We start from the raw sequence: 20,251 nt of genomic DNA, 5'->3' as shown, positions 1-20,251 counted from the left end.
AGTTTTGTGTCATTAATTAAGCATGTATAATGTTGGACTAACAGTAGACATCTATATCCTGATGATCTGATAAAGCATGATATTGGAGTATTTTCTAAAACCTATTACTCTGAGATTGTGCTGCAGAAATGCTATTTTCCCCCATTCTTAGCATACTAAAGTTTTGAGTAAAATCCATCACCGGTCCCTAAATTTGTACCGTTGTGTTATCGCGGTTCCTAAACTTGCAAATCGACCGTTCAGGTCCTCAAACTCGTTCGACTGTGTCATCCCGGTCCCTAAACTTACAGATCACTCGTTTAGGTCCGCCAGCTTGTGTCACCCTGGTCCCTAAACAGGACAGTCTAAAAACTTTATATCAAAAAATAATTCATAACTTTTTCATGTGAACTCTAATGAAGACAAACTTTATATCAAAATTGTAGCCCTCGACGCGACCTACAACTTTGTAGTTGAAAAGTTTTTGAATTAAAACTGTTTAGGGCTCCAAAATATTGTTGCATGTTTATAAATTTTGAAATTTTAATTTTAAAATTACATTTCGGGACAAAAAATGACTTAAAATAAAAAAAATTAACTACAAAGTTGTAGATCGCGTCGAGGGCTACAAGTTTAATATAAAGTTTATCTTCATTAGAGTTCACATGAAAAAGTTATGAATTATTTTTAAATATAAAATCTTTAGACCGTCATATTTGACCCAGATGATATTCAAATCCTAGTTTAGGGACCGTGGTGACATAATTGAACAAGTTGGAGGACCTAAACGAGTGATCTGCAAGTTTAGGGACCGGGATGACACAGTCGAACAAGTTTGAGGACCTGAATGGGCGATTTGCGAGTTTAGGGACCGGGATGACACAACGGTACAAGTTTAAGGACCGGTGATGGACTTTACTCTAAAGTTTTCATTGTTTTAGTGCATAAAATACATCCATTCTCTCTGAAAGTTCTTCTGGCTACAAGATATAGGATTCAACTGCAGTGTGTGGTGTACGGTTTACAGGTGGAGATAGACTGATGGAGTACTAGAGGTCTAGAGCAAGTGCCTGAAAAATAAAGGGAAAGGGAAGTTGGGCCGCAGACCATCTCCCTGCAGTTTCAGACACCGACGTTTTTCAACCAAAAGATTATTTGGATGTCACCATTATTATTCCACTGATCACTGATATGTACATTCATCATTCACATATGGATGTGGGATTGTGGTTATTCCTCAAATGTTTTCATGTTACACTTTTCTCCTTACTTTAAGCCAGCTAAAGAATATCATTGGATAATAAAGGTCAAACGGTTTTATTAGCAATGTAGGAGTACTACTTTGCGAGTTATTTATGGCTGCAAAAAGGTCCATACACATTTGTGTTTATACTTCAGATTTGAGATCAAATATCCAAATACACGTTTTCAGAAAGAAAAAATATATATATATATATATCACTTCGGTTCTTCTTGCTATCACATAGTAATTCACATTAGAACAACTTGTGCTTCCGATTCCCAACCTTGCCTCCAAAACTGGACATTTCTGCAGAACAGAACAGAACAAAAATGCAGTGCTCAACAACAAACACAAAACGAACTCATACTAAAAATTGCCACACTAAAATTTCCAAAATTTAATATGCCCAAGTGCTACGAATGAATCAAGAATCAAGATGAAATGTGACCATGCACACAATTAAACACAGGCACGAACCGGAAGCAGAAGGGTCATGAGAGAAGAGGAAGAGGATGACGAAGCAGAGGGCGGTGAGCAGCGGTATGAGGTGAACGGACCGCTCCTTCGCCGACGGCCGGGCGGCCGGTGCCTTCTCCGGCTTCGCCTCCAGGTCGTCGCCGTCCTCCTCCTCCTGGTACAGCCTCGGCATCGCCGAGAGGCTCAGCTGCCTCTGCATTTCCCGGCACGGGCGAGGCGTGGCGTGTTCAAAGAGGTTCAGAGAGCAGCAGAGAAACAGCCTCCCTCTTCCTTAGCTTGGCTACACTCCAGGTAAGGTATATGCCCCCGGTGATGTACAAGTGTGTGTACGTTAATACGCATCCAGCTCTGTATATATGCTCACCAAAATAGTGTATCAGGAGAGATCGATTACTGAATTAACAACTACTAGTAGTGTTGTTCTTCTTTTGATTATGTGCTCTGAATTTCACGCATTGGCTCACATGCGCCTCTCGCTTTGCTTTACTGATACCTCGCTTAGTTTGAGTTGCTTAACAAGAGTCTGCCAGTCTGGTGCTTTGAGTACATGAGAGGGATGTTATCTGAATCCCCCCCTTTTGGCCTTTCATTTTCTGAAGCAAAAGCCAGAAGAAATGTACTACTAGTCTACTACCACTCCAACTTAATAGTAGCCTGTACATGCTGCAATACTACCACGAATTATAGAATTATTTCAGAGCGAATTCTTCTCAAAATCTGCATCTCGATTGTTCGACAGTGTTGGGTGAAACGGCACATCGATGGGGCTATCCTCGTCTAGGGTCTCCATCAGGTGTCCATGAAGCGGCGTTGGCAAGTTGGCGACGTTCCTGAGCATTATGTGTGGCCGCCGGAATGCGGTGTCAGTCACCGGAGCATTGCAAGTCAACATGGTCGAGGAGAAAAAAAAAAAAGAGCCCCAAGTTGGGCACTTCACTGCCACATCGTACATCGTGCTGAATCAGCTGTAGCTAGAACTTCCCTGTCAATGCCGGGAGAAATCAAACGGGAGTACACCTTGTATGATTTCGTGGCTGGCTGAGGGGTATATGTTCATACGGTGCTGGCACCTTAGCAGGCTTGAACTATGGGATGGATGGATGCTGCTATCAAACGGGATCAAAAGTCACGAGCTGAGTCATAAATCGGCAGATCTAATTGCATTTCGTTGCTTAATCCTTTCCCTAAAACAAAAACTCTTGTGTTTTCTACTGATTCACTGGTACAGAGAAACTCATATTGAGAGATCCTAAGCAGAACAGAAGGGGGGAAAAAAAGTCCGTTTCATCATTCATGTACAAATAGTAAGGCCCATGTTTTCTTGAACGGGCCCAAAATCAGGCCCAAAAAAGTGACGACTTCGACGTACACTGTCCTACCTTCCACTTCGAAAAGGACACCCAGCACGTCGTACAGCTTCATAATCTTGGTTTTTTTTTTCTGATACATTATTTCAGCTCATCTTCTTATCTGCATCACTGCATATGTCGTAATCTTCTCAACTGAAAGGAGCAAAAAAGCTTAAAAACGATAATCCAATTTGCCCGCAAAGTTTCCTACATATCAAAAGGCAAGAAGGCACAGTAGCTTTCAGCTTCAGTGCTTCAGTGCCCTGTAGCCTGGTGATGTGCACCCTGAACTGAAAGGGATTAATTCATCCGTGACGACGAATTACGCTGGGCTTACAGCAGCAGGGGGGGTGTCATTACGACCCAACAAACTCGATCGAGCAATGGCACAGTGAATCTCACCAAATTCGCTAACAACGAAAGCCATCTTTAGAGACTTGGTTTAATTAATTCGAGCTCCCTACCTAATCTCCTACTGAAAACTACAGCTAGTGTAGTACCGCTAGCTTGCAGTACTGCCCAGTTGAAAATCTAAGCAGCAACAAGCAAGTAGCAGTCCAGTTTGTCAAAACTCTAAAAAAAGGAATCGCCATTTACCAATCATCAGGTACGGTGCTAGTAGTACTGGGGTTAATTAATTTCTGCGTTATCTCAACATCGTCGTCGATCATGACGAGGTTGAATTAATATCGATCAGGTGGTTGTCAATCAATAATTCGGCACCCTTATGTAACTCTAATCATATGTAGAGTAGTAGTAGCACATCCTGTTTGCATCTTTCGTACTGCAACAGAGTCGTCACTTTCGTCATTTTTTACCTGTAAATCTTGTAGCAGCAGCAGTTAAAATTTGTCATTTGTGGTTACCTTTCTGAATTAGGCGCGTCTCTGAACCCTGAAGTTTTGTTTCATTTGGAAGCAGCTGGTACTGTCGGCACAAACCAACCAGCTAGGCGTTGCGAGTGATCAAAGATACTGTCTTTTGTTATCCTCTGAAACTGAAAGGAATGTGAGCTGATTTGATCTAACGAGATGTGTTTTCACCTGTAACTTGGACAAGATCGTAGGGCTAAAAATATCCGATTAATCACCAGCTAGCTGTGCAAACCAAACCATCACACAACGCGTTCAAAGTTCACACCGATCACCACCATCAGTCGTCGGCTACAACCTTGAACAAGAAAAATGCTCGATCGAAGCTCGTTTCACTGACGTAGGTAGACGACACCAACCTGAAGAAAAAAGACGTGTAGAGCTAAAAAGGCTAAAGGCAGGGAGAGGAAAATCGATGTTCGTCGCAGTCGACGATCGAGCTAGCTAGCGAGGAGAGGAGCAGCAGCGATGGCGAGATGTCTACACAAGTCGCAAAGTTTTCCGGGATCGTTTGACGTATCGGGGCGACGGCGTACGAACGCCGATGGAGACACGGCCGTGCCACGGCGAGCCAGCGGCGACCGGGAATTTTTCCGACAGAAGGTCAGCGTCCGCCGCGAATCGCCCGGCGATCTTTCACACACTCCGTCCGGCGGATCGTCGCCTCGATTCTAGGTCGAATTAACAATTCGTCTTTGATTCCTTCTGAATTTTGAATGATGATGAGTCGCAAGTAGTAGTACTGAAATACGTACTGTGATGCGTCAGTTCCATCCTCAGACTCTGAAGCCAATGGGGGTGCGAGAGCCAGTGTGTCTCGGCACTGTTCTGATCGATGGTTACGTGATATAGGTAATCTAACCACCCTGGCTGGCATATTTGGAGCCGTCGGTTAAGAATAGCTAGTGGATGACAGAAATTTGATTATATTAAAATCCTCTAAGAAATTATTGGTTCATTTTTATTTCATATATGAACACGGGGTTCTCAAACTTGCTCCATTATTATGTTATTACTTGCAGTATGTTTGGTTCGGGAGAAGGGGCGGGCCCAGCTCAAGTCAAAGACATTTAGATAAATACCCAAATTTCTTGATTAAAAAATTTAGTTATATATAGTACGTGATGCGTATGTGTATGAAAAAGAAAAAAAAGTTTGTATTCAATCCAAGAGGTAGGGCTTGTTCACTTTGCTACCATTTTTAACCTTAATTTTTTTTTTGCAAAGTTACCAAAAAAAGTGGCTATATTTAGTTTGTTGTCAAATTTTAGTAAGTACTCTTCCCTTTTCATAATGTAAGTCATTCTAGCATTTCTTACATTCATATTGTTGCTAATGAATCTAGACATATATATCTATATAGATTCATTAACATCAATATGAATGTGAGAAATGCTAGAATGACTTACATTGTGAAACGGAGGAAGTAGATATGAAAAACTTACCAAAATTTGACAATACCAAAACCTGGTAAGGTTGAAAATAGTAGCAAAGTGAACAAGCTCGTAGTATACAACACATATTATATATCTACGCTAAATAGTGTACCGTTAGTACTATGTAATATTATACATGCGAAATATTAGAATTTTGGTGGTAATTTTTTTTATCCCTTCATATTTTGAATACACAACTTCGGATTGTTACTAGGAGATAGAGGACGTTGTCTCTTCCACCTTCACTCCCATGCTTGAATTGATCCACGGCTTCCACCACCTACACCATGGCTTTGCCTTCTCATGACAATTTTCGATTGTACTTTCAAAATACTGGCAATCCATTATAGTTATATTTATTAGTACAATATTACCTTTTCAAGTTAGTACAATATTCCCTTAAAAAAATAGATATATTAATTCTTAAAAATGAATAAAAGTACTGCAAAATATATAATCAAATTGATAGGATAATGGCTTGATGGACATTTTATCTTATCGTTACTCTCTCCGTCCCACAATATAATGGATTTTGAGTTTTTGCTTACAACGTTTGACCACTCGTCTTATTCAAATTTTTTTTGCAAATATAAAAAATGAAAAGTTGTGCTTAAAATACTGTAGATAATAAAGTAAGTCACAAATAAAATAAATAATAATTTCAAAAATTTTTGAATAAGACGAGTGATCAAACGTTGCAAGCAAAAACTCAAAATCCCTTATATTATGGGATGGAGGGAGTAAGTCTTATCTATATCACACTCTCTATGTTCAGCCTGAAATGTTAATTTAGTTGCTTAGTACTGATTGTTTTTCGTGGAGTTGATTAATTATTGTCTTATCTTTAAGCATTTAAATAGTAATCTAGACATCTAGCTTGTGCATAAAAATTCTCCAAAAAATAGTACATATTTATATTTCTTACTAAGTACATTTGGGTTAAACATGTCCCATCAAGGCATATGAACGATAAAAATTTTGATTACACCTCCAAATCTCTTTATGAATATTCAAAGCAGCCTAGATAGCTTCAGGTTGTACGTTGTTGTAGCATGCAAATCGAATATCAAGAGTTCATAGTAAGGAATGACGTTCGCCCTATCTGTATATATATCTCGAAAGGGCTCATATGTTAGTACTCCCTCCGTCTCTCTTTCTAGGTTGAGTTTTTTTTGGACGGAGGGAGTAGCACTTAGGGCAGGTGGACTCATATGTCGTAGCACTTACGGCAGGTGTCATATAGGTGTCATACAACAGAGGGAATCGATCGCTTCATCTACCAAACCCCTAGTACATCTTTTTTTCATCTGCACCCATGTCCAATTTGATCCAAACCACCCCTGCTCACCCCTACTTCTCCTCCCGATCATTTAACCCTATCTAATGTCATTCTATTGCAATCGTATTTATTTGTATGAAATCACTTATTTATTCTAGCGTACTGATTTCTTGAGATGGAATAACTAGTACTTGCAATATTTAGAATAAACTTAATAGGATGTATAATAGTAGCTTGAAGGTTATTTTATCTGACGGTTAATCTTTTTCATATAGTATCTTAATAGTCGCTAGGACGGCATGTAGACCTCGTACTCTCTCTCCCGTTCTAGTTGTCTGGTACAGGGTTTGAAATTTCGAAAGAAGGATTTCTGTCGCAGGTGGGCGATAGAACCAAAATTTTGGATTTTTTTCGTACGATTTTTTTTAAATTTTGACTGATTTTGAATGGATTTAGTAAAAATTGACCAAATTCATAAAAATTTGCAAAAAACCGAAAGTTTCGGGCGAGATATCAACATTTCGGTGGGGGCGAAATTTCAGAACCCTGGTCTGGTACTGGATGTTTATAGTGGAGTTAAAGTAATATTTATCTTTAGGCCGTTAAGTTGTGTGTCATTTTCATCTCCACCCTTTCTTCATTAATGCCGACAATGCTAACACTTACAATAATATGCTATTCCGGACACTAATGAAATTAAAGTACCCAAAAATATACCTCTTGGCTTGAAGAAAAAATAGTGTGCAACTTATTATTATTATTATTGGGTCAAGTTTTTAAAGAAGCCATAGATGTACAAAAATAATGGTGATGGTCCAGAAAATTAATTAAGCAATATCATATTTCAACAACTAGATTATGATCTTTCGCTGTACTTAGATATTCAGACTTCTTGTCATGGAAACGGTCGCTCTGATTCTAGCCACTTGCGGGAAAGCACTATGTGGTTAGGCCAGAGCTTTGCCGTGACCTTTTTGCCATTTCTTTTGAACAAATAAAGTACTATTGTGCTTGTATACTGAAGCTTTTATGTTTTATTTAGGGTGAATAGTCCATACGGTCCCTAAAGTTTCGTTTCGGGCTCAGTTTAGTTCTCGATGTTTCAAATCGTCCAAACGAGTCCTCTAAATTAATCATTTGGGTTAATATAGTCCTTGGACCAAAAAAAAAGTGCCACGTGAGCACGCCAAGTCATCCTCGCATGCAGCGGTATGAATAAAATGACCATTCTACCCTTATATACCATATAGAAAAAAAAGAAAAGACACAAAAAAAAAATAGGCCAGCCCAGGCCTAGCATTGTTACGGATGGGTGGCCGACAAAGGAATTACACGATCAATGCTTGGCTACAGCAATCATAAGTGACAATTCTAAAACGATCATACACATGTGAAACATTTATCTTCTTTTTTTCTTTCTTTTATATGTGGTATATAAGGGTAGAATGGTCCATTTCATTCATACCTCTATATGCGAGGATGATTTGGCGTGCTCGCGTGGCACTTTTTATGCGTCCAAGGACTATATTAACCCAAATGATTAATTTAGAGGAGTTGTTTAGACTATTTGAAATCTCAAGGACTAAATTGAGCCTGAAGCGAAACTTCAGGGACCGCATTAGTTATTCACCCTTTTATTTATCAAGGCAATTTCAATAACACATTTCATTCAATATTTCTGAGGAGTACGATGACTAGGTGGAGTTCTAGTATATTATTCATGAATTAATAATTTGGAGAAGGGGGAAATAAATAAGTACGTAGACTTCGCCCGTGACGGCAGATGAAAGAAACTATTCTCATTAATGTGTAGGTTGCCTATGTATCTCTTTTATAGATATAGAGACCAAAAATATTAGTGTGTAGGCATATTGTTTAAGGAAAAGTTTTTTTTCTTCTCCAAAGTTTTAGTTAGTCCAGATTTTATCTCATTTACTTCAAAACCACATAGAATTAGTTTCTAAACATTGGAAACACAAATTCTTATGGCTCCATCGTTTGGCTTATTCAAGGGCATATTTACAAACGAAAAATAATTTGTGAATAAAAATTTTATATGCGTGTTCTTACCGATCTAAAAGTAAAGGCTGAAAAATAAACTTCGATGAAAAAACCTTAAAATCAACTACAAATTTAAGGTTGAAAATTCAAATTTTGACTTATAAGCATAAGCGAAAAGATGAGGCTACTTTTATGTATTGGTCTGGCTTGATAAGTTGTGAGTGTCAAATGTTTAGTTTTGTAGTTTGGGGAGGTGATGATAATTTGAACTAGTGCGATAGTTAGGGGTAATCCGTTCATTTTAGTAAGTCATGAATCACATCTTCAAAATTGGAAAAGAAGATAGATTGCCTCGCATTTTGCTTCATTTTAAAGATATATAAGAGCGTGTTTGGTAGGGCTCTAACTAGAAGTGGGGTCTAGTGGAGCTGTCCGAACCCTGCTCCACCTACGTAGGGTTCTTTTAAGATAAAAAAAAAAACTTGCTTAGCTTCTTTTTTTTTAGCTAGAACCGTATGGTAGAGGTGAATAAAGCTAAAGTCTTGTCAAACATACCCTTGAAATCACACATAAAACCAGCCAGAGTATGTAATTTGTCTAGTTTTGGATGTTTAGAGGCTGATTGTAAGTGGATTAAAGTTGAGAAATGAAAATAAGAGAAACTAAACCAATGAATGAAAATACTCTTTTTTTTTAACAATAACCTCGTCAACGAACTGTCTTTATCACGAGTTTTAATTTTAAATTGCACATACAAAAAGGGAAATTTGCAAACGTGGTTATTATATTTCCAGAGCGCCCCCCTGTCAATAGACGTTGATAATTGGCCCATGCCTTGGCTCATTGCGATGATCTATTTAATCATGTCGATCTATAGCTAATAGCGTGATAATTAAGCATTAGATTGACTGCTTGATTACACATGGTGGGAGATTTGCCGGACCATCAAAGCCATCAAGATATCATTTATATGACTGACATATACTCCATCAAAAGTTCATTCAGATAAAAAAGGGGAGGACGCATATGTCAAAACTCACGACCTGACATGTCGACGCTGACGGCGACGGGCTTCGCGTTTCACCTCACAGTAGCAGTGGTTACAACACTTGCGCACACGGACGTGAAACCGACGCGAATATGCGCCCAGCGAGATGGATAATCCACAAGTAATCCTTTCATGGCCGGCCGCAAGGTAAAAGAACGAGACGCATATGCATCGTTGCCGGCGATTTCTCTGTTTCTCGGTCAGAAAACACAGGCTCGGAGAGGGAGCCATGTGTGTATGCCAGCGACGTGACACTGGGCTGGCTGTGTCTGCGTCACTCGCGCCTTTGGAGTTTTGCACACATCAACACATGCGGATCGATCGGCCAATTCGACGATCCATCTGTATGGCACGCACGCAGGCAGACCGATGTGCGTCCCGGAACGAACGGGCGTCGCCACTCGCCAGCCATGGCGCGCGCGCGGGGTCTCCGCTGCGAGACCGGAAGAAGCCTCGTCATCCGTGGCTGCATGCAGCGCAGGCCGGCGGCGTCGCAATAAACCCCGCGAAACCCACGCCGCGCGAGCGAGACCTTCTTGAAGCTGCAGGCAGCAGGTCACGTACTGGACGAACACCGGGACACGACACGCTCGAAACCGCCGCCTGTGTCAGCAGCAGAAGCCATGCATCAGAATGTCGTAGCGGCACACACGTACGTGTGTCCCTCTCGTACTCCGCTACCGGCGCCGCGCGAGCCGTACTACGGTTGGTTTCGGCCTTTTTGCCGGTCAAACGCGCGCGCGGCGGCCGGCGGCGCCAACTGCTGCGCCTGCAGTCGCCGCGCGCATCGCATCGATCACCCCCGTCCCCCGCGCGCGCGGTTCACACAGTGGATTTCTCGTTTGTCTCCGTTGCCTTTCCGCACGCGTACGTGGCTGGTGCAAAAGCAAGCGACCTTCACGTTTCATCAATTCTGCTGCTTCTGCGGGTGATACGAAATCACTGTGGAGCGGTTTTTTGAAGGCTCTTTTGGTGCCATGCGCGCAACGGCGACGGGATCGATCACGAATTCTCGATCATATGCAGCAGAGCTAGCGAGCGTGCGTGCATGGCCATTAAAAAGGCCATGCTGGTGTTTGATTAATTATCGGTTTTTGGGGGTAAGTTCACAGTCAGCAAGTCATCACCTACCTGCACTGAGGTGCCATGATTCTGCAGGTGTGCTCGCTCGCCTCTTTTTTCAACTTTATATCTCCTTTTCTTTCTCTCTCTGAAAGGGGACATTCTAGCTACAGTAGTCTACACCGTACCGGTCTCGGTCGTATTTTTCAGGACGGGAAAGCGCACATGCTTCATGGGTTCACTCTACGTGTCTTTCTTTAGCTACATCTGCAGTATTTTTCTACACCCAACAGCACATCGAAAATGCACATATTGTGAGGATACGAATCTGCAGTGACGCAGAGAGAGTAGCGTACAAAGTGCAAACTTGATTATTTTACAAAAAAAAATTTACTGCGTACAGTGGTGGCATACCAATATCTTTACCCATTTTTAACTGTAGCTGCATATTTGGGTCGTCGGTTTTGGATCGGACGGTTGGCTTTTGCATCTCCAATGCTTCTCTGCACTGGATCCAAAATGTTATAAGTGCTAAGAATTTTTTAATTAGTATTTCTAGTCTCTCAAACTATTTTACTCGATCATTTGACCCTCTAAACTATTGATGACAATTATGACACCATTGTTGAATTTTACATTTTTTTAAAAAAAAAGACTTTCATGACCGTTTGCTTAATTTTTGAAATATCGTTGTTTAAATTAGTATTTGGTACTTCCAACCTACATTAACAGTGATAAAGAAAATTCTGAAAACTATTGAGATGTAAGTTGTGTCAGGGTTATGAATACCACATACCTAATAGTAGTCGACTACATCTCGGCAGGACCCACCACATACCATGTCTTATACGGAAACTTATCTCTAATATGGAGGAAAATCTGGATAAGGAAAGATAACCAGAGTTCTACATGGAAACGACAAGAACTACTCGGATCGTATCCATATTGGTTTCCTTAGTTCTACTTGGACAAGGGGACACCTATGGATACAAATACAAGGCCCCCTAGGAGGAGAGGGGACACGGACAACCAACACACCCACCACAATCTACGGAACAATAGAAGGCACAACATACAAACCAACATACGCCAAGACAAGACGCCAGATATCGACTTCAGGGATAAGCACGGATAGTCCCCTACGGTGTCTCCGGATACTGTCAGGAGAGACGAAAGCGTTATCTCTGATCTCGCCGGGCACGGATTCGAGGAGGAAGACTACCATGTTGTCGACTACGAGTCAGACCTTCAGACCGTCATGTCGACAACAGTTAGATAGGTTACCCCACATATTGTACTGGTGTGATTATGATGAATAAGAGCAACAATCGGCTTCGGCCAACAGGATGTAGGGTTATTACCTGACAATTCAGGGGCCCAAACCTGTATAAAAATCCTCGCCCCCATCTCTTTTGCCTCTGTCTCGCGTATATCCTAGTACCGACGATCCCCATACTATGCAAATACCAGAATCGCGACATCAAACGTCGACAAGTTGTAATACACCTATCATCCATTCAGATTTTAGTGCAAGAGAAAAAAAAAGGCCTGTTTTCAAAAGTTCAGAGTCTATTTAGAGGGTCAAGTGTTCAGTAAAATAGTTTGACAAAGAAAAATTGACTACTTTCTTCTTATTATTTTTTAATGAAGAGTTCTCATTTTTTTTGAAAGGATGGCAAAATCAAATATTAATAGAGAAGCAGAAATACAGGTAAAAAATATGTAGAGGGTCAGCCAAAAAAAACAGCCAACCCACAAAAGGAACGCACTAGGTGATATCTCCCAAAATTCCAAAGTCCTATAGCTTTGTCGCTCAATTATCAACTTCAGTAAGCTAGTCATACTTTCTAAATATAACCAGTGCATGCTTCATGTCTCTAATCTCATTTTCAGAGTGTTTCTTTGAGCAATATATAAGGATATCTAACACCAATTATATAGAGTATTGCATTGTTTGAACAATGTGAAAAGGGACTAGCATGTTTCCTCTCGAAATTATTACCGTGTTAGTTGGGAAAAAGGAGATCTATGGCATTTAGTACAGCAAAGGTCAGGATTATAATGGCATAATATGTTTTAAAAAAGAAACATTTTAAATAAAATTTAGAAATAACTGAAAAATTGACTCACAATATTGGATAGTTCAATCCATCACAAATACAATATACAAATATATGAAATCTGGAATAAAAACAAATAGCTAAAGAAGCCAACACTATCATTCTCAACCTCTATAAATTATCATACTAATATTATTCAGAGAAAATAACAAAAGATCTATATGATGATTGTGGCATGGATCTAGATTAAAATGGAGTAAGTTTAAACATATATAGAATTGACATCAGATACAATTTGAAAATAATTAAGTTCAGAATAAAAATAATAAAATTGTAGAGTCTATGTCAAAAAGCTATCTAGCTATAGATAATATTAAGAAATAAAAACAAAACAATAACAACGCAAACTGCAATAATTCAGTTGTATCCAGCCCGCATATATAAATTAGAGATGAGATTTCCTACTGTGGCTTCAAAGTTTGGACTAACTCTGGAGAAAATCCGAGTTAAAAAGGCGTATAAACACATTAAAATAATCAAGATGATCATGCAGGCAAGATCTGCTTGCAACTGACACAGAAAAGAAATGCCTTTCTGATCTTCCTCAAGCGCTTGCTGCCTCCATCCGGTGTAAACATGCTACCGATGAGGTTAGCTAAAATGTCATCCATGATCTAGGTAAGGGGATCAGCAGGCAGGTCAAGAAACTTTAACTAAAGAACAAGGTATTTCATTCTTTTTTTCATTTCCATCACCTCCCGGTCTACAGAGACTGATGATCTATCGAACTGCACACGGTGACACTGCGCAAGTCCAAAGATGCGACATTTTCTAGGGTTTTCCACAATCAGAGAAAGCATGTCAAATGTTAGGTGCAGGGGAAGGTAAAACGGCAATAAATGTAGTTACCCTAACTCAAAGACTCATCAAGCCAAAGAATCTGCATTCTTCAGTCTCCCTTGGAAAGGGACTGGTTGTTGAAGGGCATGCACCAGTTAAGTCATCACCAAAAACATTTTTTTTTAGTCCTGCAATCATCGTAGCTATACATCGATATGGAACTATACTATCTTTAAAGCTAGTAGTAGTAGTACTAGTATGCGATTTGCTGTTGGATTAGATCATAAGATGTATTGCAACTCTCACAACTACTGTAGAATGTTTTAATGGATTAGAGATTCTGAACCATTTGCAGCCTAAAGAAACCAAGATTCTGAGCCGTACGTGATTGTTTTCTCTGCTGGATGAGTCATATACGGAGTAGCATATTGTCGGACTCGCTACAGGAATCATGGTTTCAACAGAAAAGTGATTCTTACTGACATTGGAAATACTAATTTACAAACGAGCGTGTAGTGTGAAGGGCATGCTCTGTTTCTTTCTGTAATGAAGGAGACACGAAGTTCATTTTCGAAATGGCAATGTGACACTTGCGAGTTAATAGTATGTGTGTTGCATTTTCATAATGAATAAGATAATGTTATCGCCTTTCCCATTCAATTAAATAAGAAAGACGACGTGGCACCGGCCGTGTGCTGTTGGCTGGTCAAAGAATTTTGTTTCTACAATTGGCAGCCAATTAGCTAATGACACGATTAGCTTATACAAGAAGGGTTGCATTTTTGAGAACTCTGGGCAAGTACTGATTGATTCGACACTTTGATACGGCTTTGCTCAAATTTGGTTGCATACAGGACTGAATTTGATGTGTAATCTAGCCTTGGGTAACATCATTAGGACAGGAGAAGGTGCAGGAATATCATGCTTGTGGACTACAACAAAGAACAGATATGTTTTACATTTGCGTGCTTCCACTGATCAGCATGAGCAGTAAATTATTATTTGGCTAATCAGATTTCTGTTTGACAAATGACGAGATGCGTCTCGCAGAAGAAATTAAGACAAGGACTCAGCGAGTAGGTAGTCTATTTTTGCTCTTCTATTTTCAACTGCATTAAAAAGTTGTATGAGTAGGTAGTGGGTGCATATTGAAAGGAATACAAGTTGATACGAGGGGAAAAAATAAAAGGAAATATATCCCAAAACATGAGTTTGTGGAAGTGTCACTACTGTTAATGTAAACATTATTAATTCTCAGAGTTTATATAACAACGTTGATATTAATATCTTTAAGAGAAAGACAACAGAGTGGTCCATGTGTACCAAATGCCAGCAATTTTTTTTTTTGCATCTATGCAGTCTTGGGTACAGATAAAACTAGCATTCCTGACAGAACATTTCAACTGCAAAATTAGCGGATATTCTTCCCTCCCTTTTAATGTGCCTGCTGTCAGTGGAATTTGTAGACATGACAGTTCAAAGAGATCTTAGCGGTGAGAATCTGCCCTTCATAAAAAAAAAATGTTTTGATCACATCCACAGCTGCAGGTACTGAAAATTTAAATACATTTCGATGATTCGATCACATTCATACACCCATACGAAGGAACTTGTCTTTCTTCGATAAAAGGTACCGACTATACAACTATACAAGTGACAGTATAGAAAACTACCGTACTCATGAGTACTATTAAACTCAACAAGTTTAACTATCTCCTGTCAAGTTGCAATCCACTCTAAATTTCAGTTCCCGTTGGTGTGGATGAATCCTAGACCACGAGCCTAATCTGTCCTCGGTGCAGTGCAACTGTGCAAGTGCAAGCAAGATTTGTATTCTTTCGACCCGTCAGAGTTTCATAGAACAGTACGAACTGTTGCAAGCGTGCGATTGATTTAATTCCAAGCAAAGCGCTTTAATTCTGATCCCTATACCCTACCATTCACGTTGATTAGGACAAAACAGTGGAAAATAAGGTAAGTGAATTGATCTTAATTATAGCCACCCATCCCTGTCCCATTTAAATCTCCTCTTCTTCTTTTTTTCACCCTGTCAAAAACGTACATGATGCTTTTCACTGTTCCTCCATAACCCTCGGTTCGTCTGATGATGCAACACCGTCGCCATTGTCGAGATCGGCAAGCAATCACACACGTCTAATCACGGTGAGGCCACGCGAGATGCCTACTGAGAGATACACACCCAACTGGGCAACTTGGGAGAGATGGCGAGATCGCCCGCGAGGCCCCCACGCGATCGCGGCCGCCGGTGCAACGTCGGCCCCGACCCCGCCGGTGCCACGGAAATCAACGGCCGCGGGAATAAACTACGCAATGCGAATCACCCGCGGTGCAACAAAAAGGGAGAACCTCTTTTTTTTTTATCACCTTTTTCGCCGAGCACCGAGGAGAGAAGTTGATATGATATCCGTGGGAGATTGGGAGACGAGGTGTTAATTACTACTCCACCGATTCAGATCATAAGACGTTAAACTGTTTCGAGTTTAATTAAGTTTATGAAAAAATATAATAGTATTTATAATATTAAATTAATTTTTATCAAATTATTAATTAAATATATTTTCATAATAAATCTTGAGTTGAAAATGTTATTATTTTTTTTCTATAAACTTAAATTTTAAACAGTTTGATTTTAACTAAAGTTACGTGCAAAGTAGGCGTTGTCGCGGCGAGCGCGCGCGTTGGGCGGGAGGGGTTTGGTTGGTGAGCGACGGAGTCTGCGCGGTGGGAGCCGCAGCTCGGAGCTCGGTGTCACCTGTCGCGCGCGCGGGGTCGCCGTCACCCCTCGTCAGCGACGCGCACGTCGCCACCAAGCATACCACACCCCCAAGCCAGCGAACTCGCTGTATAAATACGCCCCGAGCTGCCAGTGTCCCGGCTGCAGCTTGGCCGCACGCCTGAACACACACAACAGCAGCAGCAGCAACAGAGCACGGAGGCAGAGGCAACACCGAGACACGAGTTGTTGTGGGCGGCGGCGGCGGCGGCCGGGGACGGACGACGTACGATGGGGAAGGGCCGGGCACCGTGCTGCGCCAAGGTGGGGCTGAACAAGGGGTCGTGGACGCCGGAGGAGGACATGAGGCTCGTCGCCTACATTCAGAAGTACGGCCACGCCAACTGGCGCGCCCTGCCCAAGCAAGCAGGTAACGCATCGCCGCCGCAGAGAGAGGCAGAGAGAGCAGCTTGTTGTTGTCGTTGCAGAGGTGGAAGAAAGAGCAGGTTCTGATGAATCGTGGGTGTTTTTTTTTGTCGTGTGCAGGTTTGCTCCGGTGCGGGAAGAGCTGCCGACTCCGGTGGATCAACTACCTCCGGCCGGACCTCAAGCGCGGCAACTTCACCGCCGAGGAGGAGGAGACCATCATCAAGCTTCACGGCCTTCTTGGCAACAAGTACGTACGCCGCTGTAGCCATGGGAATTTCGAGTGCGATTCTTGATTTGAATAAGTTGGATTCAGTGCGCTGATTGTCTGAGTTTGTGATCGAATTTTCTCAGGTGGTCGAAGATCGCGTCGTGCCTGCCGGGGAGGACGGACAACGAGATCAAGAACGTCTGGAACACGCACCTCAAGAAGCGGGTGTCGCCGGAGCAGAAGAAGGGTGGGGGCAAGAGCAAGAAGAAGACGACCTGCACCGACGTGCTCGTCCCGTCCCCATCGCCGTCGTCGTCCACCACCACCACGACCAACTGCTCCAGCGGCGACTCAGCCGGCGAGCAGAGCAACACGAGCAAGGAGGAGGAGGAGGAGACGGACAAGATCGAGATCCCCATGCTCGAGCTCGACCCCTGCTGCTTCGACTTCGACATGCTGGTTGACCCCGTTGTCCCGGAAACGTACTGCCCCGCGGTGTCGGCGTCGGCGTCGGCGCCGACGTCGCCGTGCTCGTCCACGTCCCCGTCGTGCGCCCGTGCAGGCGTGGACCCGCTGCTCGACCTGCCCGAAATCGTGGACCTCGGGCCGGAGCTATGGAGCATCATGGACGGCGGAGCCGGCGACGGGTGCACCGAAGCGCCGCCGCCGGCGTGGAGCAATGCGGCCGCGGCGGCGGCGGCCAATGCAACAGTGGCCACCACGACCAGCCTGGAGGAGGAGGAGGGGAAGGAGTGGTGGTTGGAGGACTTGGAGAAGGAGCTCGGGCTGTGGGGGCCCACGGACGACTACCACTGCCACCCGGGCCCACAAGGTCAGCCCGGTCGCGCTGGCCCACCACCCTCCGCCGTCGTGGAGGACCCAGTGTCGTGCTACTTCCAAGCGGGCCCCACGGCAGCCGCCACGTGGCAGGGACACGAGCCCTCGGCTGTCATCACGAGTAACCCCATGGATTACTACGTGTAAGCTCGTCGTTAATTACCCATTTTTATCTCTAGATTAGGAGATATACGATTACCCAACTCGACCGAATCGTCCAGTGATGCTACATACTTCTAGTACAATACACGCGTATAATTGTACGACCGTATATAAAGGAGTACTATACCAATCCAATACGAAGACGGCATCGATGGGAACAACACATGCAAAGATGCATATATGCTTTTGGGCAGTAAAAAAGGTGATAGTTAGGCTAGGATGCACAAAAAAGGTGTTAATTTTTTTTTTGGGATGTCTATATATGTTGGGCAGATTAAGTGGTGCATGCAATCACAAATGAGTCAAGATTGCCGGTACGAGTTAACCAGAGATGTAACTTATGTACTTTTAACATCAGTTTCCAGCAGATGTTGGTATTGAATCAACGACCAAGTACCGAAGGACTGATGTTTACCGGTGTATGTATGCATGATCTCATGGCTCTGAGAAACACAACAATTAATGAGAGTTTCAGAGTCCAGCCAGATCTCATAATCTTAAACCACTAATATATATATATATATATATATATATATATATATATATATATATATATATATATATATATATATATATATATATATATATATATATATATATATATAATGTTTGCATTTGATATGTGAAATGATGTTGATAGATTTATCAGAAAAATGCTTTTACGTGAAACATATATTACCTCTGTTTTTTCATAGATGACGCAGTTGATTTTTGGGACATGTTTGACTATTCGTCTAATTCAAAAATTTTACGTAATTTAAATTTATTTTGTTGTGAGTTGTTTTATCACTAAAAATACCTTAAACGTGATTTATATCATGTATTTGAACAAAATTTTTAAATAAGATAAATAATCAAACATGTTTTCAAAAGTTAATGATATCATCTATTAAAAATTGGAGGGATTATATAGGACATGGTGTCCATATCCCAGATGCCAAAGTAAACCCCCCAAAAGAACAGTAGTAGTAGGCCCTGCAAGGCTGCAACAGTAATGCATGTGTGTATATATCATCATGCATGTCGTCACTATGATGCAAACGCTTTACCATCAAATTCCTAACACCATTTATATCTAGACCAATCGCCATGCTTTGGGCTCTAGACTATACATGCATGCGATGCAGTTGTGTTTTTGACAATTGTGATGCCACCTTTCCTTGTCTCCTTTCACACATCTGCCCATGTTTCCTACTCTTCTCCTCTGCCCCCTCTTGCACTAGTTTATGCTTAATATTGTGTCTTCTTGGATGTGAGCAAAATGCATGATTAGGGACGTCATCACAGAGCATGATAAGGAGGTAGGTTACCTAACAGAGGAGGAATCACATAAGCATTGTTATTACAACTCTAATCACCCTTGAAGCATCATTGATGGGTCGACTTAACCAATGGGGCTGATTGGGCCTGAAGCTAGACTTACGGCCCATCAATTGGCCCTGTAATTTTTTAAAAAAAGTTTTAGTACCATACTGCTTGCTTAAGGGGAGATGTGAGGGAGGAGGGGGTATAAAAGATAAGCCATGGGTGCCAATGAAACATACTTACCTGGATGGGGTCTATGGGCGATCAAGAAAGCTCATGGCCTAGGCTGGTGATCTCCATTGCACAAAGGAGGGGCGCTAGCTTACCATCTCCCCAAGTGGGAGAGTGGACATCATAATTTGTGGAAGTGGGGGTACGCGTTCGCGCGGCCCCTGTCAATTCGAGTAAAAAAAAATGTTGGGTTCAAATTGTAATCTTCAGGTTTAAAAATTGGTTCAAATAGAAATGTATTTTGAGTTTTCGGATTCTGGAATGACGATTCTTTCCACGGTTTTACGGGGAGTATTATCAGAATTGCGTTAATAGGCTTAGGCCCATACATATTGGGTTTTTATCTCTGTTTAGTAAGATAGGCCTGCTGTGGGGCTCCACGCACAAAGGCCCATGCGTTTGCTGCGGGCTTACCGACATGTTATCTACCAAAATTTACAAAAGAAAAAAAAAGTATGATATTTGTTGATAGATATTACAAGAACATAAATTTGTCTGAGTGCACTAAAAAATATGGTAACTTATGATAAAACGTCGAACTCATTAAAATACATCATCCATTCAATTGATGAGAGAGAAACCATGTATTCCTTCTATTCCAAATTATAACTACTTCTAGCCTCTAGACTTTGTCTCAAAATATATTAACTTCTTCACTAATATTCTCTTCTCAAACAATCATATACCTACACCATTCAA

The 20,251-nt window shown here is 41.7% G+C and overlaps 2 protein-coding genes and 1 non-coding gene across 3 annotated transcripts; 2 read left to right on the top strand and 1 right to left on the bottom strand.

The window, feature by feature from the left end:
• Window positions 1-988: 988 nt before the first annotated feature.
• Window positions 989-2,124, bottom strand: LOC127772002 (uncharacterized). The gene is made up of 2 exons (XM_052297969.1): window positions 1,700-2,124; window positions 989-1,528 (listed from the first exon to the last, which is right to left on the bottom strand). Exons 1-2 carry the CDS (start codon window positions 1,896-1,898, stop codon window positions 1,476-1,478), a joined length of 252 nt encoding a protein of 83 aa, XP_052153929.1. The 5' UTR covers window positions 1,899-2,124; the 3' UTR covers window positions 989-1,475.
• Window positions 2,125-16,561: 14,437 nt separating this feature from the next.
• Window positions 16,562-18,496, top strand: LOC127769616 (myb-related protein Zm1-like). Its single transcript, XM_052295215.1, has 3 exons — window positions 16,562-16,810; window positions 16,927-17,056; window positions 17,161-18,496. The coding sequence occupies exons 1-3, from the start codon at window positions 16,672-16,674 to the stop codon at window positions 17,999-18,001; spliced, it is 1,110 nt and encodes a 369-aa protein (XP_052151175.1). The 5' UTR covers window positions 16,562-16,671; the 3' UTR covers window positions 18,002-18,496.
• A 1,060-nt stretch (window positions 18,497-19,556) lies between these two features.
• On the top strand, window positions 19,557-19,716 carry LOC127772367 (U1 spliceosomal RNA). The gene has a single exon (XR_008017359.1). It is a non-coding gene; the product is annotated as a U1 spliceosomal RNA (small nuclear RNA).
• The last annotated feature ends 535 nt before the right edge of the window (window positions 19,717-20,251 follow it).

The sequence above is a fragment of the Oryza glaberrima genome, chromosome 4, assembly GCF_000147395.1.
Source record: "Oryza glaberrima chromosome 4, OglaRS2, whole genome shotgun sequence".
Taxonomy (NCBI): domain Eukaryota; kingdom Viridiplantae; phylum Streptophyta; class Magnoliopsida; order Poales; family Poaceae; genus Oryza; species Oryza glaberrima.
Note: the sequence above shows the minus strand (reverse complement) of the source record. Positions and strands in the feature narration are given on the sequence as shown.